Source organism: Moschus berezovskii, chromosome 10 (assembly GCF_049115385.1).
Source record: "Moschus berezovskii isolate FMDL1 chromosome 10, NW_MosBer_1.0, whole genome shotgun sequence".
NCBI lineage: Eukaryota > Metazoa > Chordata > Mammalia > Artiodactyla > Moschidae > Moschus > Moschus berezovskii.
In genome coordinates this window covers 15,619,951-15,647,794 of record NC_142469.1, presented here as the reverse complement: position 1 = coordinate 15,647,794, position 27,844 = coordinate 15,619,951, and the positions used below count along the sequence as shown (strand labels likewise).

Genomic DNA, 27,844 nt, shown 5'->3' with positions numbered 1-27,844 from the left:
CCACTTGAATTCACATTCCAAGATGTCTGGCTCCAGATGAGTGATCACACCATCGTGATTATCTTGGTCATGAAGATCTTTTTTGTACAGTTCTTCTGTGTATTCTTGCCACCTCTTCTTAATATCTTCTGTTTCTGTTAGGTCCATACCATTTCTGTCCTTTATTGAGCCCATCTTTGAATGAAATGTTCCCTTGGAATCTCTAATTTTCTTGAAGAGATCTCTTGTTTTTCCTAGTCTGTTGTTTTCCTCTATTTCTTTGCAATGATCCCTGAGGAAGGCTTTTTATCTCTCCTTGCTATTCTTTGGAACTCTGCATTCAAATGCTTATATCTTTCCTTTTTTCCTTTGTTTTTCGCTTCTCTTCTTTTCACAGCTATCTGTAAGGCCTCCTCGGACAGCCATTTTGCTTTTTTGCATTTCTTTTCCATGGGGATGGTGTTGGTCCTTGTCTCCTGTACAATGTCACGAACCTCCGTCCAGAGTTCATCAGGCACTCTGTCTATCAGATCTAGTCCCTTAAATCTATTTCTCACTTCCACTGTATAATCATAAGGGATTTGATTTAGGTCATATCTGAATGGTCTAGTAGTTTTCCCTACTTTCTTTAATTTAAGTCTGAATTTGGCGATAAGGAGTTCATGATCTGAGCCACAGTCAGCTCCTGGTCTTGTTTTTGCTGACTGTATAGAGCTTCTCCATCTTTGGCTGCAAAGAATATAATCAATCTGATTTTGGTGTTGACCATCTGGTGATGTCCATGTGTAGAGTCTTCTCTTGTGTTGTTGGAAGAGGGTGTTTGCTATGACCAGTGCGTTCTCTTGGCAAAACTCTATTAGCCTTTGCCCTGCTTCATTCTGTACTCCAAGGCCAAATTTGCCTTTTACTCCAGGTGTTTCTTGACTTCCTACTTTTGAATTCCAGTCCCCTATAATGAAAAGGACATCTTTTTTGCATGTTAGTTTTGAAAGGTCTTGTTATTCTTCATAGAACCATTCAACTTCGGCTTTTTCAGCGTTACTGGTTGGGGCATAGGCTTGGATTACTGTAATATTGAATGGTTTGCCTTAGAAACGAACAGAAATCATTCTGTCGTTTTTAAGATCCATAGAAAGGGCTTTCCAGGGAGAACACTGTAAGTCCAAAAGCAGACTTCATAAACAAAAACTGAGAATAATATACAAGATGGGGAAAAGTAGAGCAGTTTCTATTGTCCATTATCAAAGTAGTAATTGCTAGAATACATTGTGGGATCAGTTTGAGCAGGGGCTGGTGATAAGGGAAAGAAAGGAAAGAGGGTTTCCAATGACACAAAAGCAACAGAAGCATGGTCAACTCTGCTCGAGGCATTTAGATTACTTGGTCCTTTGAAGTGGGAGAAATTTTCAGGGAGGGTGGAGTTTCACAGGTAGCATTGAGGTTTTCCTGTCTAAGGGGTCTGCTATGAAAGCAGTCATCATAATTAGAGTTTTCATAAAAATGTGATGAATGTACTGCGAACCTCAGTAGCTCCTTAAAGCAAAGTTGCCCTTGTTGGAAGTTTCTATAGAGTCGATTTTTGTTGTCGTTGTTGAAATGCTGATCACTGATGCTTACCTTGCAGAGTTCATGTGCAGATTAAAGGAGACAGCATCTGTGAAGATGCTTTATGAAAGGACAGCCTTATATGCAAATGGGACTCTTCTCCAGTCTCTCTGATTCTCCTGTTTCTCTGAGAAATAGGCCTTTTCTCACCTCTAATGTTTCCATCCCCACTAGCTCCTGATGAGTGTACAAATTAGGACCCAAAAGATTAAGATCTTGTTTCCAAAAGAAATATGTACCCCAGTGTTCACTGCAGCACTCCTTACAATAGCCAGGACATGGAAGCAACCAAAATGTCCAGCAACTGCTGAATGGGTGAAGAAGCTGTGGTACATATAAGATACAATGGAATACGGCAATAAAAAGGAACAAAGTAACAGTAATATAAAGGAAGAAAATAATGTCATTTGCCACAACATGGATGTGACTAAAGATTGTCATACTAAGTGAAGTAAGTGGGGAAGAGAATAACAAATTTGGTACGTTATCACATGTTTGTGGAATCTAGATAAATGGTACAGATGAAGCTATTTGCAGGGCAGGAATAGAGACACAGACTTAGAGAGCAGAACTTGTGGACACAGTAGGGGAAGGAGAAGTGAAGTGAAGCGAAGCGAAACTCAGTCGTGTCCGACTCTTTGCGACCCCATGGACTATACAGCCCATGGATTACTCCAGGGCAGAATATTGGGGTGAGTAGCCTTTCCCTTCTCCAGGCGATCTTCCCAACCCAGGGATCGAACCCAGGTCTCCCACATTACAGGCGGATTCTTTCCCAGCTGAGCCACAAGGGAAGCCCAAGCATACTGGAGTGGGTAGCCTATCCCTTCTCTAGCGGATCAGGATTCCCGACCCAGGGATCAAACCAGGGTCTCCTGCACTGCAGGCGGATTCTTTACCAACTGAGGTATCAGGGAAGGAGAGAGTGGGGCAAATTGAGAAAGTAACATTGACACACATACATACACACTCACGTGTAAAACAGATAGCTAGTGGTGGAAGGAGAGGGCGGGATGAGTTGAGAGACTAGCACGGACATACACACGCTCCCATGTGTAAAAAAGATAGCTCATGGGAAGCGGCTATGTAGCCCAGGGGCTCAGCTCAGTGCTCTGTGATGACCGAGAGAGTGGAATGGAGGGTGGGAGGGGGTTTATCTGTATATATAACTGATTTACTTTGTTGTATCGGAAACTAACACAGCACTGAAAAGCAATTGTACAAGACAGCCGGCCACTCCTCCAGTCTTGGCTCATTCTCTCACGGGCCCTGACTCCCAACCAGGTCCCCCTCTTCCTCCTTCTCCAGCCCCAACACCCTCACTGTTGTCCTCGGTGTTTTTATAATCAGCAGGTCATTCATATCATCAGAAAAGCTATTTGCCCTTATCAGTCTTTTTCAAATTTCATCAGAAAGCCTGTCCTCGGTGCCTACTCTCTACTTCTTTAGTTTTTCACAGTTCATCGTAAGTGGGACTCAAACTTTCTCTTTGTAAGCTCTATACCTCCAAACTCGTCCTCCCCTTTAAAAGAAATCCTTTTCTGACCAATCCTGAGCTTCCCTTTCAGCACCTTTTCTCTCCTGAACTCACGGCACTTTGTCACCCTGCTGCAAGCCTGGCCATCACCAGGGTGGCTCTGGTGTCTTGCCATCATGGTCTCTCCTACTTTGCCTGCCCATCCCACAACTTCTGGGTGTCCTGTCTGCCTGTGTTCAGAAGGTGCTCCCCTTTCCTGTGGCCTCCACAGGACTTGTGTTTGTCTTGTCTGGCTCTGATCGTGTCAGCCCTCTGGGCCAGTTCACTGCCCGGGGCTGTGTCTCTCCTAGGGGACAGCGTGGTCTCTTCGCCTTGATCTGAATGGAAAGGGACTATGCACCAGTCATCCTCATGCCCTCTGGCCTGCAGTGTTCGGTAATGGTAAACACGTGGTCCTACTGTCTGCATTCACTAGAGGCCTCCCGTGGGCCTGCTGCTGAGCACAGGTGCTCACTCAGTCCTCCAAGGTACCCGTGAGAATCCCTGGTGACAGAGCCGGGCCTGGAATCCGGATCAGTTCAGCTTTGAAGTCTTTGAGCTTATTGTGGGAGTGTCGTTTGACAAGGACATCAGAAACCTTCCTTAGATCCTACCCTTGGATCCTGTCCTCCCACCCAGTGGAATAAATAAGGGTCACACAGACGAAAGCAGCCACAGCTAGTGCTAACCGTCAGGTGCCGCAGACTCCCAGCCTCGGGAAGAAAAGGGCTCCATTCCCCCTTGTTAACACTGTCCCCACCTACTGCCCAGCATCCTGTCTGGGCATCAACACATGCTTTTGAATGAATGATACAGTCAAAAAATTGAAATTAATAAGCTGATCACCTGAGCCCAAGCTTACAAGCCTCCATTGCATTCCATTGTTTTCAGGATAAAGTCTGTGAAATTGAACCTGGCTAAAAGTCCCAGTGTGACCTGGGCTTTCAGACCTCACCGTCATCCCCTGCTCCCTGTCTCCAACTCACCCTACAGTCAAGAGCATCCTCTGGGTTGTCCCACTGTTCCTTCTGGCCAGACACCCATGCACCCATCCCTTGCTTCACCTGGCTCATCTCTAGTCACCTTCAAAGCTCGGCATAGAAGAAGGCACCCTCCAGGAAGCCTTTGCTGATGCACCCCCAACCCTAAGTGTGTCTGTTTCCCATATTCTCCTCTCAGAGCACAGATTCAACTGCAGGACTCACTCTAACAGCCAAAAAGAGCCAACGGCTGTTCTCACCAAAGGGTTGGAAGTTAGTAGTACACTTGGGTGACTTGTTTACCTCCATGCGGGATGTGAAAGACAAGCAGCTCAGCAAAGGCCTCCTAAGGAAAGATACGTTCTAGAGAGAGGCAAAGGCAGCGGGCTCCCTATCGCCTCTCTGGTTGAGTCTGAGAGGCACCCTTTCTGCATATTCTAGCGGTTTGATTCCTGAAGATGGGTTTGCTCTCCATCTAAGATCTTGCCTGTGGGTTTCTGACCTCTTACCTGTCCCTGGGAGGCTCGCTTCTAGACCTGGAGGATGCCTGCTTCTGCTCAGGGCCCCCGGCTTGCAGGGCGGGCTCAGCACCCTTGGTCCTGTCCATCTGTGCACCGGGGGCGGCCTGGTCCTGGGCGGAGGCTGCGGCGCTGCTCAGGGGGGTCTGCGACCTTGAGCGCTCTTGGAGCCGGGCTTTCTTCTCTCTAGGCGCCTCGGAACCCGCCCCTGTAGCCGTGTCGCTGAGCGTTCCGTCCTGACTGGGCTGCTGAGGGCCGCTGCCGAAGAACCACGCCCCTGACTTGGTTAAGATTTCCTGTTGCTTTCGACACAAATTGCATACCCACATAACCTATTTGAAGAAGAGAGAACGGTGTAAATTTTCTGTGCTGTGAAAACAAATTTATTTTCATCACACTAAAATATCTTTTAAGGCAAAACAGAATGGTTGTCATCTTTATGTTGATCCTTGAGCAGGTCTTAGGAAAATGACCCCTGAACAACTATATGAATGCCTGCAGCATGACCCGTTGGAAACCATAGACTTATGGTAACCAGAACAGGGTCTTTCTTGGCATTCATAATCTATGATTCTGATTTTCTATTACTATATATTCATCACATTTTGAATGACTGACTCTGAAGTTTCATTTAAAATATATTCATAAAAATGGTCTAAGCAAGGTAGTTGACTGATTAGAAAAATGTTATAGGGAACCATGGAATTAATATTTATGTACATACGCTTCAGTGTGTCAAAGGATTTAGAAGCTGTCTGTCTTCTCAAGAACCATCCATTATTAAAATCAATATTATAAGATATTCAAGAGGAATTAACAAACAATGAAAGGTAGTCGCTAAACAGGACAGGCTATATATGTTCTCTAGTTTACCAGTAATCAACTAAGCTCAGCTGTAAGAGCTATTTTGGAATCGTCACTGGGAAACACATTGCTGATAAATTATGAAATGTATCACCACTTAAAATCTATATAGCTGCTCTCTTCTTGGGCACACTAACAGTGAAGGTAATAATGGGGACAATGGTGTTCATAGAAATAATGAATAATAATACAACAGCCAAGCCTGCCTCACTCACTCTTCTCAGAATGCACTTCAGGTTTTTCCTTGTATTTCAGAAACAGCACCTCCAAGAAGGCTGATAGGGAGCCCGCAGCCTTTGTCTCCCTCTACCTCTAGGTGCCCATTTCTGCTAATAAGACTAAGTCAACAATCACTCAAATATGTCACTTAAGGATGAATAAGTCCTTGATACAGCAAGTGAGAAGCAATGTAAGACAGTAGAAGAGGCAGTGTTTAGTTGATAAAAAGAAAAAAAAATAGAATACTGAAAACTTTCCAATGGATATGAGGAAAATGATCACTTGTTACTGTTTTTTAAATTAATTTATTTATTTTAATTGGAGGCTAATTACTTTAAATTATTGTATTGGTTTTGCCATACATTGACATGAATCTGCCCCGGGTATACATGTGTTCCCCATCTTGAAACCCCCTCCCAACTCAAACGCCTCCATACCTACACTTGTTACTCTTTATAAGACTAAAGCTAAAGTGATAATAAGGAAATGAGAAGAAAAGTAATACATTTTAAAAAGAAAAATATTGCAGGTGAACTGCTGAGAACTCCTTCTTTCCAACCAAGAAAATTCAAATGAATTAATAATATGGGGAAAACTAAGATATAGCAAATATATTTGCTATAATATGTTTAAGATTTATGACACTTAACTCAGTCCTCTATATTTCTTTGGGTCATAAGACAAAGAAAATTTGGTCCACAAAATCAGTTAATTATAACATCTGCACAGCATATTATACCATGGACTTCCCATCTGCTGAAATGTTAGACAAGATGAGCAATATGCTGTATATGCCTATAGCAAAATAAAGGATCTATGGAGTGGAACTTCAATTTAACATGCTTGCCAAATACAGCTATACTTTGCACAGCATACGTCCATCTCTTTGATGCTGTAAATAAGGTCCCTCAGAAGTTATGACTGATTGAACATGGAGGTATCAGTGATAATGTCATGAGGATGATGCCCTATAACCAGGACTTCCATCAACAGTGACAACATGTCTCCTCTGCCCAGACCCTGGATGAGGTCAGGTGACACCCTTCCTCTTTGGCTGCCTCATTGGTTGCTAAGACAGTGAAGAGAAAGTCTGAATTCATAGAGTTCTAGGACATTGATATGAAATTTTGACTATTTCACAGTAACTAAGTAGATATTAAAATTGTATTGATTACTAATTTATTACTTAGCAACAAGTTAGTTTCTTGTCTACAAAAACATTAAGGTGTACTTAGGATAAATATACCTTTACTTTAAAAACATACAGAACACAGCAAAATTTACAATTATTACACAAGTTCCAAAATGAAATTAAGCTGAGTAAACAAGCAGAAAAAGAGCAGGAAGGAGACTAAACGATTCATCACACATCTGCATATTTCTTATAAAATTGCTATCACAGTTTTATTTGATTGTTTCATGATTTTAAGTATTATAAAAATGGACTAATAAAAAGTAATTGTCAGATTTGGACAATTTCCAAATTTTGAATATGTGCAGAACTGCTGTAGGATTAATAAAAGCAAACAGAATGTGCTTTTTATTAATTCAGTTCAGTGACTCAGTGATGTCCAACTCTTTGCAACCCCATGGACTACAGCCCACCAGGCTTCCCTGTACATCACAGACTCCAAGAGCTTGCTCAAACACATGTCCATGGAATCAGTGATGCCATCCAGCCATCTCATTCTCTGTCATCCCCTTCTCTTGCTGGCTTCAGTCTTTCCCAGCATCAGGGTCTTTTCCAACGAGTCAGTTCTTTGCATCAGGTAGCCAAAGAATTGGAGCTTCAACTTCAGCATCAGTCCTTCCAATGAATATTCAGGGTTGATTTCCTCTAGGATGGACTGATTGCGTCTTCTTGCAGTCCAAGGGACTCTCAAGAGTCTTCTCCAACACCACAGTTCAAAAGCATCAATTCTTTGGTGCTCAGCTTTCTTTATGGTCCAACTCTCTTATCTATACATGACTACTGGAAAAATCATAGCTTTGACTAGACAGACATCTGCTTTTTAAAAGGCTATCTATAAAATAGTTCGGTCATAGCTTTTCTTCCAAGGAGCAAGCATCTTTTAATTTCATGGCTGCAGTCACCATCTGCACTGATTTTGGAGCCCAAGAAAATAGTCTGTCACTGTTTCCATTGTTTCCCCATATATTTGCCATGAATTGATGGGACCAGATACTATGATCTCAGTTTTCTGAATGTTGAGTTTTAAGACAACTATTCCCCTCTCCTCTTTCACTTTCATCAAGAGGCTCTTTGGTTCTTCTCTGCTTTCTGCCATAAGAGTGGTGTCATCTGCATATCTGAGGTTATTGATATTTCTCCCGGCAATCCTGATTACAACTTGTGCTTCATACAGCCTGTCATTTTGCATGATGTACTCTCCATAGAAGTTAAATAAGTAGGGTGACAATATACAGTCATGATGTACTCCTTTTCCAATTTTGAAACAGTCCATTTTTCCATGTCCAGTTCTAACTGTTGTTTCTTGACCTGCACACAAATTTCTCAGAAGTTAGGAAAGGTGGTCTGATATTTCTATCTCTTGAAGAATTTTCCACAGTTTGTTGTGATCCACACAAAGGCGTTGACGTAGTAAATAAAGCAGAAGTAGATGTTTTTCTGGAACTCTCTTGCTTTATCTATGATCCAATGGATGTTGGCAATTTGATCTCTGGTTCCTCTCTCTGCCTTTTTTAAATCCAGCTTGTACATCTGGAAGTTCCCAATTCACGTACTGTTGAAGTCAATTAAATTTTACAATTCACTTAATTTTATTTTTTTAACAACATATAAAATCTATTGTCTTTTATTTATTTATTTTAGATTTAAATTTTATCTTATTTTTTTAGTGTTTTTTTTAATTGGAGGATAATTATTTTACAATATTATACTGGTTGGTTTTGCCATCCATTGACATGAATCTGCCCCAGGTGTACATGAGTTTCCCTTCCTGAAGCCCCCTCCCACCTCCCTCCTCCCCTACAGTTAATGGTTAGTAGAAGCAGCTACTTCGGCATTTTTTTAATATTATTTATTCATTTAAATCTGTGATATTATATTTGTCAAACTTTAACATTTAGGAAAACTCTTGTTTAATTCCAAATTTTCCTACATGTTATTTATTTGCATACCACAGTATTTTTATATTTGTATTTAAAAATTAATTAAAAGTACAGTCAACCTATCCTCCAGTTTAAAGCAAAATTAACTGTTAGGAAGTTGATTCCTACTTTTGTTGAAATACTACTTCTCAATATCTATTGTTAGTTATTTAAATTACTCTTGACCCAAAGTTTACAAGCAAAAAGAAATTGCTTATGTGAGTTGTAAAGAAAAATATCTGGAATTGCAATTAAATATTAGTCATACCTTTCAACACAGTTCATATCAAACATTGCAGACATGTATAAAAATGACCAATTAGTTGCTAATAAGTAATGCAGTTATTTGTACTTAAAGATTCTGTTTTTGAATTGAATATTAACTATAATTCTTGCTTGTAACTGTAGAAAAATCCACAAGTGGGTTGGGGATCCTTTCTTAACTGATTTTTTTTCAAAGGGGAGAAGACATGTATATATAGGTGCATATATATACACATGCATGTCTACTGGTATATTTACTTCTTAACTATATTCATAACATATGTATAAAAGTAGAATGATGTACAGCAATCACTTACTGCCATTTATTGATGATTTTATTGCTTTTGTTCATTTCAGTTGTACCAATGTTTCTACATATCCATTAGGATATTAACTGCCCCAGCCTTTTGTGTATTTATCAATTGAATTAATAGCATTTTATTACCCATTTAATAACTATTTGATAGAGTTTTCAAATTGTTACTTGTGATATCAACTATTTTTTTGTTACAAAGCTGACTTTTCATTTTACGTTGTCTAACCTGTTGTGCCGGAGAAGGCAATGGCAAGCCACTCCAGTACTCTTGCCTAGAAAATCCCATGGATGGAGGAGCCTGGTAGGCTGCAGTCCGTGGGGTCGCTAAGGGTCGGACACGACTGAGCGACTTCACTTTCACTTTTCACTTTCACACATTGGAGAAGGAAATGGCAACCCACTCCAGTGTTCTTGCCTGGAGAATCCCAGGGACGGGGGAGCCTGGTGGGCTTCCGTCTATGGGGTCACACAGAGTCGGAGATGACTGAAGTGACTTAGCAGCAGCAGCAACCTGTTGTGCTCTTTCTTAATAATTCTTCTGTTGCTTCTAATTTAGCACCAAAAATGCTGTGATAAATATTCACCTTTATTTTCATTGACTATTCATATGATTTAATATGTTACAACTTAATTTTTGATCCCTCAGAATTTATCTTAATTTGTGACAAGAGACAGGGATCTGAAGCGTCTGTCTTTCCCTCAGAGCTAACAATCTTGACACGGTGTTCTGGACAATCCTGCATCTGATCACTGAGCTTCAAAGAAACGTGTGGTGTCCGAACAGCCCAGGTCCTCAGCTCAGATCCACCTCTTGTCTGCTGTTTACTCCAGCCCCCTTTCATAGCCTCCATAACTCATCAGTAAACTTGGGATCCTGGCAGTTCCTAACTCACTGAGATGTTTCGGGAATTCATGACATAATTCATCTAAATCACTCGGCACAGAGCCTGATAGACAGAGCTTATGAGGCACTGATGATGCGGTAATGTCTAATTATTACTAACAACTAATCATTACCATCATCATCACCTTGTTAATCATATGTATAAAATTGGGGGGGGGCGTTTCTCTGTAGCATACAAAGCCAGCAAGAAACTTGTATTTTGTTCCTGCAGAGAAGCAGACAAATGTTCCCGTGCACTTACTAATCCAGTCCCATCAGTTAAATTATGACACACAGCCCTCCACTGTGACCGCTTCCACATGGCTATCTGATGGTGTGTCTCTCACTGCTCTTGTGTGTGTAATATCTGTGTGGGCCATGGCACGTCACAGGGAGTGGTGACCACTGAGTGTGATGACCCGCCTTCCTGCTCTGTTAATGAGGAGCTTACATCATCTCTCTATATTTCAGTTCACTCATTCATAAAATAGGGAAAGTAATTATAGTGGTGCTTTCATAGGCTCTGTGTTAGGATTTAGTCAGTGAGAAAATATATACAAACTTGTTTAGCACACGGAAAGCACTCAATATAAACAAAAACTCACTGAAGATGACTTTAGTTAAAGGTAAGTTGTCTTTTTTTTTTTCTGTAAACAGTGCCACACTCTGCACATATTTCTGATTTAAACAAGTATTTCTTTAATGTACAATTTTTTTTCCCTAGGCTATGGGGATATAGCAGTGAACAAAATGACATGTGGAGTTCACATTCCAGTGAAGAAGACAGATGAAAACAAAAAATGATAGTAAATAGATGAGGTATGCTGGATAGTGAGAAGTGCAATAGAAAGAAATGAAAAAGAACAGGCATTCTATGTGGTGGTGGACAGGGTTGGTTTACCTTCATACTAGCTGTCGGGAATATTTCACTGAGAGAGGGTATTGAAAAAGTACGGCTGTAACAATAGCAAGTGAAGACGATTTTGAGGAGATGTAAACCTTTTGACTTCAAGCCAGTGAAGGTGGAGCACGGTAGTAGGTTCACCAAGCAACTAGAGTCAGACTGAGTGGACCTTTGGGAGTCATGGAAAGACTGACTTTCATGATGAGAGTAATGGAAACTCTTGGAAGGTTTTGAGCAGAGAGGTGACCTAATGTGTTATGTTTTAATAGGATCCTTCTAGCTACTGTGTTGGGGACAAAATGCAGAGACTCAGCTGAAAATCTTTTTGAATTGAATTCTAGCACAGTAAGTTCCCTACATAAGTGTGAGTTCTGTTCAGAGAGCTTGCTCATAAGTCCAGTTTGTAACTTCAATGGTGTTAGCCCAGTTAACACAGTGGGTTATACAGCTATGTACTGTAATAGGTTTGTAATACTTCTCACACAAATAATACATAAAAACTCAAAAAATAAAACATTTTAATTTTGCAGTGCAGTACCTTGAAAAGTAGTACTGCACAGCAGCTGGCATATAGGGGCTGACATCACGTGAACAGGCCAGAGGACTGACTAACTGGAGGAGAGGGCGTGGGAGATGGTGCGGCTGAAGGCTCGTCAGCAATAGGAGACGGAGGGCCTGGTGCTTGTGGAGCACACGTTCGCATCTTTGAAACACTGCAACTTGAAGGTTCATATGTTGAGGGTTTACCATCCTGATGTTGGGGTTCATTTTTGCTATATGTGTTTTTTAAGCTCTGTAGGTTATCTTTTTGTGTCATTTTGTTGGTGGTACATCTCTTCTCATAGACAGCACAAGACTGAATTGTATCTATTTGTCCAATTTTTGTGTTTTAGTAGCATCTAGAAATGCACAGTCCTTATTTTAGAAGTCCCGACTCATACTCTTTTCCTGGCATTCAGTAAGTTTATTGACATTTAATAAATTGCGGCAATTATTATTGCTATAATCTTAATTTAAGGAGAAGAATCATATCTGTTGTTTGCAAGGACAGTATTGAGGAACTCTGTATGAGAATTCACAAGTAAGTTCAAATTTGTCACTTTTAATGACATGCCTGTGTGCGTGCTCAGTCGCTTCAGTCGTGTCTGACTCTTTGCGACCCTATGGACTATAGCCCACTAGGCTCTTTTGTCCTTGGGATTCTCCAGGCAAGAATACAGGAGTGGGTTGCCATGCCCTCCCCCAGGAGAATCTTCCCTACTAAGGGATCGAGTCTGTGGCTCTTCTATCTCCTGCATTGGCAGGCAGGCTCTTTACTACTTGCGCCACCTGGGAAGCCCCTTCTAGTGAAAGAAAGTGTATCAAGTCTAATAAAATATTCTACTCTAAGTAAAATGACTCTTATTATAGATATTACTTGGTCAATAAATAACTGGCATTGTGGAAATTCACAAGTAATATTGAAGTACTTTTTATTCTTTTGATTTATAACATCATATAAGTTGCATATGTACAATATTTTATTTTGAATTCTGTACACAGGATGTATGCTCACCACCAAAAATTTAGTCTCCACCTGTCACCATCGAGTTGACCACCTTTACCCATTTCAGCCTCCCCAACCTCCCCTTCACTCTGTTAACTGATACTCTGTTCCCTGTAACTTCTGGTTTTGTTTGGTTTGTTCATTCATTTTATTTGCTTCCTTGTTTTATTATATTGCACTTATGTGTGAAAGTATTTGTCTTTCTCTATTTGACTTTTTTCACTTAACATGATGCCCTCAAGATCAATCCATGTAGTCACAAATGGAAAAAATAAATATCTTTTTAATGGCTGAGTAATATTCCGTTATATAAGACACATCTCCTTTATACATTCATCTGTTGACAGGCACTTAGGTTGCTTCCATATTTTGACTATTGTAGATAATGCTATGGTGAATATTTTTTCAAATTAATGCTTTTATAATCTTTGAATAAAACATCCAGAAGTGGAATAGCTAGATCATATGTTAGTAATATTTGTAATTTTGGGGGGAACACGTATAATTCCTTAGGGCTTCTCTGGTAGCTCAGCTGGTAAAGAATTCTCCATATTAGCTTCACCAATCCACAGTCTCAGCAACAGCGCGTGAGGATTCCCTTTACTCCATATCCTTTCTTTGTTGACACAACAGTTGCTCAGCTGCACGTTGTTTAGTTGTTTAGCCTGCATGTTTTGTGATTTTCCAGCTTTAGCTGATCTCCAGTCTCATGCCTTTGTGATTAGAGCAGATTCTGTATACAGTTTCAGTCTTCTTACTTGTTTGTGTCCGCATCTACGGTCTGTCCTAACAATAGCCATGTGCAGTTGAAAGGAATGTGTATTCTGATGCATTTGGATGAAGTGTTCTGTATAAATCTATCAAGTCCAGTCAAGTCCGTTTTGTATAAGGGGATTCCCAGCTGGCACAGTTAGGAAGGAATCTGCCTGCCAATGCTGAGGCCATAGGTTTGGTGCCTGGGTTGGGAAGATCCCCTGAATGAGGAAATGGCAACCCATTGCAGTAGGATTGCCTGGAAGATTCCATGGACAAAGGAGCCTGGCAGGCAACAGTCCATGGAGTCACTAAGAGTTGGACACAACTGAGGGATTGGGCACACTTACGTCGAATGCTTCAATTTAGGCCTCTGTCTCCTTTCTCACTTTCTTTGCAGATGATCCATCCATTGATGCATTGATGCTTCTGTACTAGGTGCATATATATTAGTCACTGTTATGTCTTCTTGAATTGCCCCTCTATCTTTATATAACGCCTGTCTTTGCTTTGGCTTGAAGACTGTTTTCTCTGATACGAAAGTGGCTGTACTCTCTTTTTGCTGCTGCCTCTTTAGCATATGATCTTTGATCCCTTTCTTTGAGATCATGTTTGTCTTTAGAGCTATAGTTTGGTCCTGTTTTTTAATCCATCTAGCCACTCTGTGTCTTTTCAATGGTGAATTCAAATTATTTATATTTAAGGTGATTCTTGATAAATGAGAACTTAGTATTGCCATTTTATTTTTTCCTTTTCTGGTTGTTCTATATCTCCATTGATTCTTTATGTTTTTGTCTGTCATTTTAATTTGGTGGTATTTCATAAATAAAATATTCTGTTTTATGCAGATGACATCTTATTTTCACTTGCCTACATGGATATCATCCTTTTTTTATTCCCTATTTATGTTTTTGTTGTCTCAAATTATTCTTTTATTATGTTGTGAGTTTGTTACCAAATTGAAGTAGCTATTGTTATTTTTTTTATTGCTTTTTCTTGTTTAACAACCTATTCTGATTAAGAACCTCTTCAGTCTGATTCTGTTTACCTACTTATTCAAATTTTATGTATTTAAAAAATTTTGGTTTTGATGTAGACAATTTTTAAAGTCTTTATTTAATATAATATTGCTTCTGTTGTTGTTTTTTTTAAAGTTTTTATTTTTGTCCATGAGGCATGTGGTATCTTAATTCCTAGATTAGGGATCAAACCACAGTCCCTGCATTGGAATATGAAGTTTTCACCACTGGCCTGCCAGAGAATTCCCATCAAAGTACTTTTGACTTTCTTTTTTTTCCAAGTAAAAGACTCCTTCCAACTTTTCTAGTAAGGCAAGTCTGTTGATGATGAACTCCCTCAGCTTTTGTCTCTCTGAGATAGCTTTTATTTCTCCTTCATGTCTGCACGGTAACTTTCCTGGATAGAGTATTCTTGCCTGATATTTTTCCTCTATCAGTTTTCTAAGAATGTCATTCTCTTTTCTTGGCTTGCAGAGTTTCTGCTGAGAAATCTGCTGGCAGCCTAACAGAGGTTACTTTGCAAGTGACCATCCATTTTTCCCCAGCCACTTTAAAATTCTTTGTCATTGATTTTCAATAGTTTTAATATAATATTTCTTGGAAATGGTCTTTTTGCATTGAGATAATTAGGTGTTCTCAGTTTCATGGAATGGTAAGTCCAGTTCCTTCCTAAGGTTTGGGAAATTCTCAATTAATATTTCTTTAAATAAATTCTCTACTCTTTTCTTCTTTCTTCTCCTGGGATAACTATTCTCTTAATTTTGCACTTCCTAATAGGATTAGATAGTTCTTGCAGAATTTCTTCTTTTTTAAAATGTCTTAATTCTCTTTCCTCTTGTGTATGTATGATTTCTAGACTTCCATCTTTGAGCTCACTAATTCTTCCATATGGTCTGTTTTATTTCCAATGTCTTTAATGCATTCTTCATGCCCTTAATTGAGGTCTTTGACTCCAAATTTTCTGTTTGGATCTTTTTCAGAATTTCAGTCTCTTTGGTAAAGTATTCATTCTGTTTGAGAATTTTATTCCTAAATTCATGGACTGGCCTGAGTTCTTGCTTCTCTGAATCTCTTATTCCATTTTGATCAGAACTCTCTTTTTGCCATGCCATGTAATATGTGGGATCATAGTTTCATGGCCAGGGATCGAACCTGTGGTTGAGAGTGTGGCATCTTAACCACTAGACTGCCAGTGAAGTTCCACAAAATATTTTTGAAGCTTATACAGTAAATGGGTATTTATTTAATAAATTATATCCATGTCTATTAGATTAACACAGTATTTTCAGTATAAAATATACAAAATATAAATTTAAATGAATGAGATTAAAAATATATAGAATAACAATAGAATAATGTATATAAAATATATAGAAAAATAATAGAATAATAATTGTATTTTGTACTTGAATAAAATTATAAAATAATAATAAAAATATTGGAATATCCTAATTTTGAAAATAAAGGAACACATATCTAAATATGCCAATGTCAAGGAAGAAATCATAAAGTTAAAATGTGTTTTTGGTCTAACTGTTAATAAATTACAACTTATCAAAATTTCTGAGATGTGGCTAAAGTACTTTGTAGAAAATTATAACTTTAAATACTGCATTCCAAAAGGAAAAAAATTACAAAATCAATGATCTCAGTTTTCACAATAAAAAGAACAAAAATAAAATTAATTAACAAGAATAATGAAATAAAGAAAAAGACAATAAAGATGAGAGGGGAAATCCATTATACATAAAATTTAAAAATCAATAAAACCGAGAGAAAATCAATGAAATTAGAAACTGGCTTCTTTGAAAGGATGAATAAAATTGATGAACGTCTCACTTCACTGAAAAATTTTTAAAAAACAGGAAATGGAATTACCAAAAGAGGAGACAGTGCCACAGACCCTAGATTCATTAAAAAGATAAATAAGGGAATATCATGAATAACATATATATTTATATATAAATATATAATATTATATTTATATAATATGTATATCATAAATATAAATATTTATATATAATTATATATAATTTAAGTTATGACCAACCTTGATAGTATATTAAAAAGCAGAGACATTACTTTGCCGACCAAGGTCCGTCTAGTCAAGGCAATGGTTTTTCCCGTGGTCATGTATGGATGTGAGAGTTGGACTGTGAAGAAAGCTGATCGCCGAAGAATCGATGCTTTTGAACTGTGGTGTAGGAGAAGACTCTTGAGAGTCCCTTATACTGCAAGGAGATCCAACCAGTCCATTCTAAAGGAGATCAATCCTGGATGTTCATTGGAGGGACTGATGCTAAAGCTGAAACTCCAATACTTTGGCCACCTCATGAGACGAGTTGACTCACTGGAAAAGACTCTGATGCTGGGAAAGGTTGGGGGTGGGAGGAGAAGGGGACGACGGAGAATGAGATGGCTGGATGGCATCACCGACTCTGTGGACATGAGTTTGAGTGTACTCCGGGAGTTGGTGATGGACAGGGAGGCCTGGCGTGCTGTGATTCATGGGGTCGCGGAGAGTCGGACACGACTGAGCGACTGAACTGAACTGAACTGATATATAATTTATAAATATATATTTAATATAATATATATTTAAATATGAATACATATTTAAATAAATATTAAATATATAATTAAATATATTAATTATATATAATATATATAAATATGTAATATGTATATATAAAATATATATACAGAATATGTTTATAAATTAGTATAAAAAATATATATATAAACAATGTATTTATTTATGCCTTTAAATAAAATGTGTGTGCTTAGTGGCTCAGTCATGTCCACCTTTTTGTGACCTCATGGACTGTAGCTTCTGTCCATGGAATTTTCCAGGCAAGATTACTGGAGTGGATTGCCAGTTCCTACTTCAGGGGATCTTCCCAACCCAAGGATCAAACCTACATTTCTTGTATTGGCAGGCAGGTTCTTTACCACTATTGCCGCCTGGGAAGCTCCAATAAATTAATTAACATTCATTAAATAGAGAAACTCCATTAAAATTCAAGCTACTAAAAACAATACAAAAAGAAATAGAAAACCTGAATAGGTCCATAAGTAGTAAAGTGGTTGAATTAATAATTAAAAGACAATTTAAAATGAAAATTCCAGAACCAGATATTTTTAATGGAAAATTCTTTTAAAAATTTAAAAGAGTAAATGATACCAATACGAAATTTTTTTAGTAAGAATGTGGAAGATGGTCCACTTCAACTTATGAACTCATTTTATCAGGCCAACTTAGCATTGAAACTCAATTTCTGATACAAGAAAACCCTGCTATAAGAGAATAAAGTTAAAAACCACAATCCCTGAAAAGCATGGAAGCAAAAGTCTTTAAGAAAACATTTATCAGATTTACAGGAAACTTACCACCAGCAGCACATTTAATGTGAAAGTCAAATGCTTTCTACCTAATTTCAGGAACAAAGCAAGGATTTCTGTTTTCAACACCACTATTAACCTTATAGTAGAGATCAGAGCAAACACAATAAAGCAATGAAAATAAATAAAGCATAAATATAGGAAAAAGAAAATCTATTCTTATTTACAGAAGTAATAACCATACACGCAAGAATTCCTAAAGAGTCAACAAAACACACTACTGGATAAAAAGAAGTGGTTTTATCTGGCAGTAAGTCACAAAGTCAATATACATAAGTCAATATAAATACTTAAAGATAATTTAGCAACAATATATGTTAAAAGCTCTACACTAAAACTTATACAATTCTACTGAGAAAAATTCATAAATACTGCTATAGACTGGACTGTGACCCCCCTCCCCAATTTATATGGTGAAGTCCCAACTCCCTTAATTTGCTTATATATGACAATAGGGGCCTGTAAGAAAGAGATGATAAGGGTGGGATTCTGATCTGAAAAAACTAGAATTAGCATAATTTTTCATGAAAAATCTATAGCATCTATACAGAAATTACTACATATCACAGAAAGCAATACCACTTGGCAAGAGACAGAAAGAGATGTAGACAGAGAAACGGAGTCAGCGAGAGAAAGAGGGAGAAGGACAGAAACATAATGGGAATAGGCGATCCAAATACTGGAGTCGTGAAACGATATTCTGATAACGTGATTAATATGGTAAGTAAGTTAGATGACAAGAGAAGGGATCTCAACAGAGAACCAGAGACCAAGGAGCAAATGAAAAGTCTAGAACTGAAAAAAAGTAGACTTAAGTACTCTTAAGGAGATTGGTTTACTTTCAAATTAGACAAAATAGAAAATAGGATTAGTGAACTCAGATTAGGACGATATACGCAGGCTGAGTAGGGTGAAGAAAAATATTGAATTATAAAATACGGATGTTTGTATGAGAGATATGAACCGTGGTAAAACAGTTTAACTTATGGGTAATTAGAGAGGAGAGAATATAAAGCAGAGAGCAGAAGCTATATGGAAGGCCATGATTTTCCAAAATCAACTGCTCTGGACTGAATGTCTGTGCTTCTGCTATATTCATATGTTGAAGCCTGAAGCCCTTATGAGTTGGTATTTGGAGGTGGGCACCTTGATTTTGAACGTCCCAGTCTCCAGAACTGTGAAAAATGAAAGATTGTTTTTTAAACCACTCAGTCTATGGTATTTTGTTATCACAGCCAGAACTGACTAAGACACCAATGAATGACATCATGCCATAAATTAAAGAATTGCTGCAAACCCTAAGCAGAATAAATACAAAGAAAACAACACAATACCAAAGAAAAACAGACAAGCTTCAAAGCAGCCACAGGAAAAAAAAAAAAGATATTATTTTCCAAGGAGAAACCAAAGATTGAGAACTGACCTCTTAACAGAAAAGTTAGAAGACAGTACAATTATACTTTTGTAATAAGGGAAAATGAACACCAAATGGAGTTCTATAAATGTCCTTTAAAAATAAAGCTATTCTAACTCTAAAAACTGAATGGATCACCAGCTGAAGCACAGTAAAGTAATTACTGAGGTGAAGCTTCAGAAGAAGGAGAATGATGGAAACCAAGATGCAGAAAAGAAAACAGAACAACAGTTGTTAAATCTAAATGATATTGATGGCAAGCAGCAAGAATCATTTAAAATATTTATCTTAGAACAAATTGCAATAATAGCATAAATATTGTGGGTAATACACCACATTAATGTACTATTAAGATCTTTGTATTTTCCAGAAAGTGGTAGATATATTAATATATATTAAGCATTCACAAAGAGTCGGACGTGACTGAGCGACTGAACTGAATATACTAATAGTATAAGATTTTTTGGATAATAAATAAAAGAATAACAAAAGAATGAATTAGGTTGGCTAAATAGTTCTTTTAGGTTTTTCTTACAATCTTATAGAAAAACCCAAGTGAACTTCTTGACCAACCCAATATCACTAATTAGCTAATGAATAATAGAATGCTATATATACTTAACTAAAAATTAGGTAATAACAGGATAAATAGAAAATGCAAAGCAAGAGAGTAAATTTAAACACAAATACAGTGGAGTGGCATAGAATGTAAACAAATTAAATGTTCCATCTGAAAGAAGAAAATCATCAGACTGGATTTTGTAAGCAACCTCAATTCAGTTCAGTTCAGTTGCTCAGTTGTGTCCAACTCTTTGCCATGCATCGCAGCACTCCAGGCCTCCCTTTCCATCATTAACCCTGGGAGTTTACCCAAATTCATGTCTGTCGAGTCGGTGATGCCATCCAGCCATTTCATCCTCTGTTGTCCCCTTCTCCTCCTGCCCCCAATCCCTCCCAGCATCAGGGTCTTTTCCAGTGAGTCAACTTGTCGCATGAGGTGGCCAAAGTATTGGAGTTTCAGCCTCAGCATCAGTCTTTCCAATGAACACCCAGGACTGGTCTCCTGTAGGATGGATTGGTTGCATCTCCTTGCAGTCCAAGGGACTCTCAAGAGTCTTCTCCAACACCACAGTTCAAAAGCATCAATTCTTCGGTGTTCAACTTTCTTTATAGTCCAACTCTGACATCCATACATGACTACTGGAAAAACCATAGCCTTAACTAGACGAACCTTTGTTGGCAGAATAATATGTCTACTTTTTAATATGCTATCTAGGTTGGTAAACAACCTAACTGCTAACTAAAAGAGATATTCCTTGAATACAGGGATACGAAGATATTAAATGAAGAGAAAACAAAAGAAATATCATGCAAACACCGACCAGGAGAAAACTAATGTAGTTATACTACATCAGGCAAAGTAGGCTTGATGGCAGAATTCTTAGTATTGATAAAAAGACACATTTCAAATGAGTAAAACATTAATCCATCGAAGAAAAGCTATGACAAACCTAGACACATTATTAGAAAATAGACACACTATTTTGCTGACAAAGGTTAAAACTGTCCAAACTATGTTGTTTTTCCAGTAGTTTTGTATGGATTTGAGAATTGGACCATGAAGAAGGCTGAGCACCAAAGAACTGATGCTTTCAAACTGTGGTGCTGGAGAAGACTCTTGAGAGTCCCTTGGATGGCAAGGAGATCAAACCAGTCCATCATAAAGGAAATCAGTCCCGAATATTCACTGGAAGCACTGATGCTGAAGCTGAAGCTCCAATACTTCGGCCACCTGATGCAAAGAACTGACTCATTGGAAAAGACTCTGATGCTAGGAAAGATAGAAGGCAAGACGAGAAGGGGATGAGAGATGATGAGATGGTTTGATGGCATCACTGACTCGACGGACATGAGTTTGAGCAAGTTCTAGGAGATACTGATGGACAGGGAGCTCTGACATGCTGCAGTCCATGGGGTCACAGAGCTGGACACGACTCAGCAACTTAACAACAAAAATCCATTCAATAACACTAATATCTAACTTTATATGTATTAACATTATAGTCTGGAAGAAGCACAAGCTGGAATCAAGATTGCTGGGAGAAATATCAATAATCTCAGATATGCAGATGACACTACCCTTATGGCAGAAAGTGAAGAAGAACTCGAAAGCCTCTTGATGAAAGTGAAAGAGGAGAGTGAAAAGGTTGGCTTGAAGCTCAACATTCAGAAAACAAAGATCATGGCATCTGGTCCCATCACTTCATGGGAAATAGATGGAAAAACAGTGGAAACAGTGTCAGACTTTATTTTTTGGGCTCCAAAATCACTGTGGATGCTGACTGCAGCCATGAAATTAAAAGACGCTTACTCCTTGGAAGGAAAGTTATGACCAACCTTGATAGTATATTAAAAAGCAGAGACGTTACTTTGCCAACCAAGGTCCATCTAGTCAAGGCTATGGTTTTTCCCGTGGTCATGTATGGATGTGAGAGTTGGACTGTGAAGAAAGCTGATCGCTGAAGAATTGATGCTTTTGAACTGTGGTGTTGGAGAAGACTCTTGAGAGTCCCTTGTACCGCAAGGAGATCCAACCAGTCCATTCTAAGGGAGATCGATCCTGGGTGTTCATTGGAGGGACTGATGCTGAAGCTGAAACTGCAATATTTTGGCCACCTCATGCGACGAGTTGACTCACTGGAAAAGACTCTGATGCTGGGAAAGGTTGGGGGCGGGAGAAGAAGGGGACGACCGAGAATGAGATGGCTGGATGGCATCACCGACTCTGTGGACATGAGTTTGAGTGAGCTCCGGGAGTTGGTGATGGATAGGGAGGCCTGGCGTTCTGTGATTCATGGGGTCGCGGAGAGTCGGACATGACTGAGCGACTGAACTGAACTGAACTGAACATTATAGTCTCAATATATAAAACAAAACATGTATAATAAAAATCAGTAAAGTTATTAAGATTTGAACAAAGTTGCCCTCATCAGTAAGCAGAACTGCGTTCATTAACTGCAGAATCACAAACGTGTAAATGTGTGCATCTAACAATGCTGTATGGATGTGGTCCAATCCTCAGCACACACACACAATCCCACTATGTTTTCCTGGAAATGCATAAGGTGATTCTAAAATTATTATAGAATGCTACTGGAAAAGACTCTGCTGCTGGGAGGGGTTGGGGGCAGGAGAAGGGGACGACAGAGAATGAGATGACTGGATGGCATCACCGACTCGATGGACATGAGGTTGAGTGAACTCTGGGAGTTGGTGATGTACGGGGAGGCCTGGGGTGCTGCAATTCATGGGGTTGCAAAGAGTCGGACACGACTGAGAGACTGAACTGAAATGAACTGAAAGGCCAAAAAGAACTAAAACAATCACAAAGAAAAAGAAAAATTTCAGATTTAGACTCTTTTTACTCCCTTACTGTAAATATTTTGCAACTACTTTTTTAAAGCAGTACCATCAGGCCACTTGCATAGTTCTTCATTATTTAGACAGACAATTCTTATCTATTCAAAAAAATCATTAAGCTCCAACAGGTGTTTTTATTTATTTATTTATTTATTTTACAATGAAAATGCCTGACCTAAGCTTTGATTATGGAAGCATCCACTTTGAAAACGGCCTTCCCAAATAAACACTTAGCCAGTCACAACACAAGAATAAAAAGACAGGCTACCTCCCCACACTGACTCCTTTGTTTTAGACATCTTGACTCATTTCATAACTGACCATTTGGCACCCTTGTTTCTTTCTTTTCCAATACTTCAAATTCCTGCTCTTCTGTTTTTAATTCACCAATAAAGAGAGGTTTGGGAACCCTACACTTCCACCCACAATCCCAATAAAATCAGAACCCCAGGCCAAGTACTACTACTGTATCCCTGTCTACCAAGACTGTGCTGTGTGGTCCCAGGTGTACCAACGTATTTCCAGGACCCATAAGTAATAAAGTTTTTTTTTTTCTGTTTCCTGATGGTTATTGCTAAGGGCCTCTTGCAGTTATAAGAACCACAAAGGCCGATCCAGCCCCCACACTGGGTATGGATTGGCTGAGTCAGGCACACAGCAATTGCGGTAAAAGATTCACAACGATCATATGCCTTGGATTTTGTGGTAGTCTTATATTCAGGTATTTTAATTATTCTGATAAATGTGGATTAGAAAAATATTATTTCAGAATTTTCACATTAGCCAACTGGTCAGATTTTCTTCTCTTGACTTCTCGCAGTATGCTATGGATACATTTTTGCATTCATATAACTCTCTAGCATTTTGCTGTCATCATCTCCATTAACCCAGAGCTCCTTGCAAGCTAGGTCTTGCAATCAATTTCTGTTGAAGTGTTTGCTTCCTTTTTATTCTACAAAGTTGTATAATCAATACATCCTTCCAAGGGTCAGTTGTCAGTAAGCATGGCATCAGGCTGCTGTTTGGGAGAGCCAAAAACATTAAGCAAAAGGAAAACAGAAAGAGTCTGCATTTTGTGCAAATGTGTAACTTTTTCCATGTGTGATTATCCTCTCAGCTTGCAAATTTATAGCTGTTATAGAAATATATATATATATATATATAATTTCCAGGAATCAAGCAGTTTGCCAAGCAGAAATAAGTCATCTCACCAAACAGCAAAGATATTGTGAAGCAGCATAATCATTTGCATATTCAAGCTTAAAATTAATTCTATGACTTCACTGGTGAGAGTTATGTTCTGAACAGTGTTTCCTCCTTCATTTTTATACCTACTGGGCTTGCGAATACATTCTGTCCCTTGTATTCCTTATATATTTGCATATTTGATCATTTTGAAATTGAAAACTGTTTCTATAGTATGACAACCACCTGTACAAGCAAAAACAAAAATAGAACAGCTAAACACATCATATTTTCCAAAATAATGCATTTAAGGAGAGCCCATTGCAGATTAGCAGGCCCTATCTATATTCCTGCTGCTGCTGCTGCTAAGTCACGTCAGTCGTGTCCGACTCTGTGCGACCCCATAGACGGAAGCCCGCCAGGCTCCCCCGTCCCTGGGATTCTCCAGGCAAGAACACTGGAGTGGGTTGCCATTTCACTCTATATTCCTCAGTAAACTCGTCACATAATTATACCATATTAGGTCTGCTTCTCCCACTCCCTCCTCAGGATCTTTCCTAAAGCTCCTCTAGAACTTTCTTTTTCTGTGCAGTAATTACACAAACCCAATTTTGTTTGACTGCAGGTATACTGCTGCTGAGGTTTTATCTGATTGATTATATACTACAACAGTGTAAATTTGGTCGTATTATATAGCTTTTTTGTAATAATTTTGTAAGTTATTTATTTTAGCATTTTAGAGCTGAGACTAGAAGTAAAAATTTCATTTACTTCTTAGTATATTTGGTTATGGGATCAGATGCTTTTTTGCAAACTAGTGATATATTAAAGTCTTGGGGTATAGTTTTTTCAAATGTCAAAAGTCAGCTCAGTCTTAAGGAGAAATTTCTTTACTGGCTGCTTTATAAATCAATATATACCTTGATCCAGGTTTAGAATTTGAAGATGAAAAAAAAATAGAAAAAAAATCAAATTCATCTCCTTTATTTTGCTAATGAAGAAATTGACCGAGAGTGGTCATGAATTGCTCAGGGACTCACAACGCAATTAGTTAGGAATTTGTGTTTTTGAGGAGGGGAGTTTTTATATATTATTTGCTTGCTTCCTAATTTAAGGTTCCCCAGTGTTAGTATCTCCAAAAACGTTGTGATAAAACAACACATGATCAACATTGCACACAAGCTCACACTGCTGCACACACACAGGCTGATCTGGTATCTAAGCCCCTTGTGCCCCTGTCCTTTTGAGTCTCTAAACGCTGGCTCAAGAAATAGTGGTTAGGAAATGTAAAAATAAAGAATAGCTCTTGGGCTGGGAAACTGGAAACAATTTAGACTATAAACCAGCCACATAGCAGAGTCACTGAACTCCCAGTTCCCTGAAAGATATAGATAAAGGTCTGACACACATTCCTACTTTGTTTTTGCAGCAAGCAGACTCACACTAGGTGAAAACTGCTGACCACAAGCACATAAACCCTAGACTGGTTGAAACTAGAGGGCTTGAAGCTGCATCTTGATGCCAACCAACCCGAGAACTATGCACAAGCTGATCATGCGTCCTGCAACTCCCTCCTTCACATTGCCTTCAAAATCCTTGCCCAGAAAGGCATCAAGGAGTTTGGGTCTTTTGAGCACGAGTTGCCCATTCTCTTTGCTTGGCACCTGCAGTAAATGCTGTTCTTCCCTTTGCCACAGCCTGGTGTCTGTAGGTTGGATTTACTGTGAGTGGGCCAGTGGATCCAAGTTTGGTGTGGTAACAGGCTAGACACACACTGCGTAACAACCTCAGGATTCCTGTGGCATAGACGCGGATACTACTAGGAACAGAACCCAGTCAAACACATTCAAGATGTCGGAGAAAGTCACGCAGGCGTTTCCACGGAGAGGAATACAGCACAGCAACTGAGAGCCACCTGGGTCACGCATCAGCTGCTGGGATCCTGGGCAAACTACCCCTCTGCCCTGTGCCTCAGCTTCCTTGTCTGCAACATGGGATCACTAATGATGGCTCCCCCACAGGCTTGTCGTGAAGGCATTAAATGAATTAGCATTTGTGAAGTAGTTGAGTGATGCCTGACATGTAGTAAGTGCAATAAAAATATTTGGTAAACAAATTAAATGTGGGGTTTATAAATGAGTGTTTTCCATCCAACTCATGCTGTCTTCCCTTAAGTAAAATGGCCTGTCTTGCATGCAGCATGTTATTACACAGAGAAAAGAGAGGGAGAGAGAAAGTGAGGTTTAGAAGCTCTTTTTGGCTCCAGAAGAAGGTATCAGAGACAACAAAAACACACATATAGCAGTGCCAAGATTAGCATCTGATACAAGGAAGAGTTTATTGACAATAAGAGATGCCAAATACAGCACAGAGCACCAGGATGACATGTTTTTCTTTCCCAAACAGCTGCTAATCTGAGTTTCAGCTGCTAATTTGAATGGGTTTTAATGAAGGTCAGAGAGTATAAAAAAACTCAAGATTGCTTCTTTGTAATTTTTAAACTCTGAAACCATTTGTTTCAACATTTATCCTGATTCAGTCAACTACATTTTCAGTTAGAATATATGCCTTTCCAACTTTCAGTTCATTCAGAAATCCTAGACCAGAGTGATTGTCAACTGCATTTATGACTGTCACTAAGGTCAGCTTGAATCCGATATAGCAATATTCCTGACCATCATTATTAGGTTGCAAAGCCTTGGGAAGCAGAAAAGAGCCTTGGAAGGCAACAATACAAGGTGGACCCTGCGGTCTGCCACTGCAGGGCAGCCACCTCAATCTGAGGGTGAGGGCATGCATGGAAACCCCAGGAAAAGGATTAAATGAAAACAAAGTGTCAGACTTAAGGGAAAGAGATGAGTGAATGGTGATGAACAGACAGAACAGAGAATTACCTTCAATTTCTGTCTGCTTCAGTTCCTGCAAAACTAAGCCTGAGACATTAGGATGTTTGCAAAGTGAAAAATTCTGGCTATGCTAGCTTGAGAGCTTCCTACACAATATAGTATATTTGTGATTAGTGAGGGGCTCAAAGATTCTTGAATATTTTTCTCATAAATATGAGCAAATCTTTTCAAGCCTAAATTTTCGACACGTGATTAGGACATGAGGCATGTCCCTGAGAGTCATCATCTCAAATTCCTTCTTTCCCCAGGAAAGAGCTCAGTAGATGTACAGTCTTCCTTGTTGATTCTTGGACAGAGTGCAGTCAGCTCCTTTTATGGAGTTTAGGACCATTGTTACAATGGTGAGAACTCATTCTGAGTTAACTAACTTTGTAAAAACATACTTGGCTTTAATGTAAACCATCTCATTAGTGATCAAGTACTTGGATAACACTTAATGGAGGCATGGTGGCTAACTGTATAATGAAAAGTTGTTTGTTGTTAATTAGCTAATGATTTGCAGCTTCGGAAATGTCAGCAGTTATAGGGAAGACATCAAGAAATTATGAATATGTCCCCAGGAAACTGTCCCCAGATCACATTTACCCTTTAAAAAAATGATTTTATTGTAGTTGGTTTACAGTGATGTGCTAATTCTGCTGTCAGCAAATTATTCTTTTTCATATTCTTTTCCACTATGGTTTATTACAGGATATTGAATATAGTTCCCTGCACTGCATAGTAGGACCTTGTTTATTCATTCTCTAAAATATATAATATTTAGCTCATATTTGCCCTTAGTTACATCTGACTTTTTCTCTCTTCACTTTCCCCATCATTTTTCTCAGTATTTTCAGGATTCATGCATAATGTTATCCTTTCCATGCCAAGCTATGAATGGCTTAGAGCTGTCATTCAAGTAATAGAACCTCATCCAGTAACCTGCCACATGTTGCTGGAGTGTCATACTTCTAGCAGAAAAGATGTAGAAATGTGATCATGCAGATTGGGCATTTACTGCAACATGGAATTAGTTATGTCCCTCTGTCATATTCCAGAGC

The 27,844-nt window shown here is 38.7% G+C and overlaps 1 protein-coding gene across 3 annotated transcripts in view; it reads right to left on the bottom strand.

The window, feature by feature from the left end:
* RIMS1 (regulating synaptic membrane exocytosis 1) overlaps positions 1–27,844 on the bottom strand; it is a 628,464-nt gene that overhangs the window by 261,380 nt on the left and 339,240 nt on the right. For all 3 annotated transcript variants that reach the window (XM_055432968.2, XM_088840494.1, XM_088840495.1), the window contains exon 5: positions 4,590–4,930. In XM_055432968.2, the coding sequence (XP_055288943.2) occupies positions 4,590–4,930 (341 nt within the window). The remainder of the gene's footprint in view (positions 1–4,589; positions 4,931–27,844) is intronic.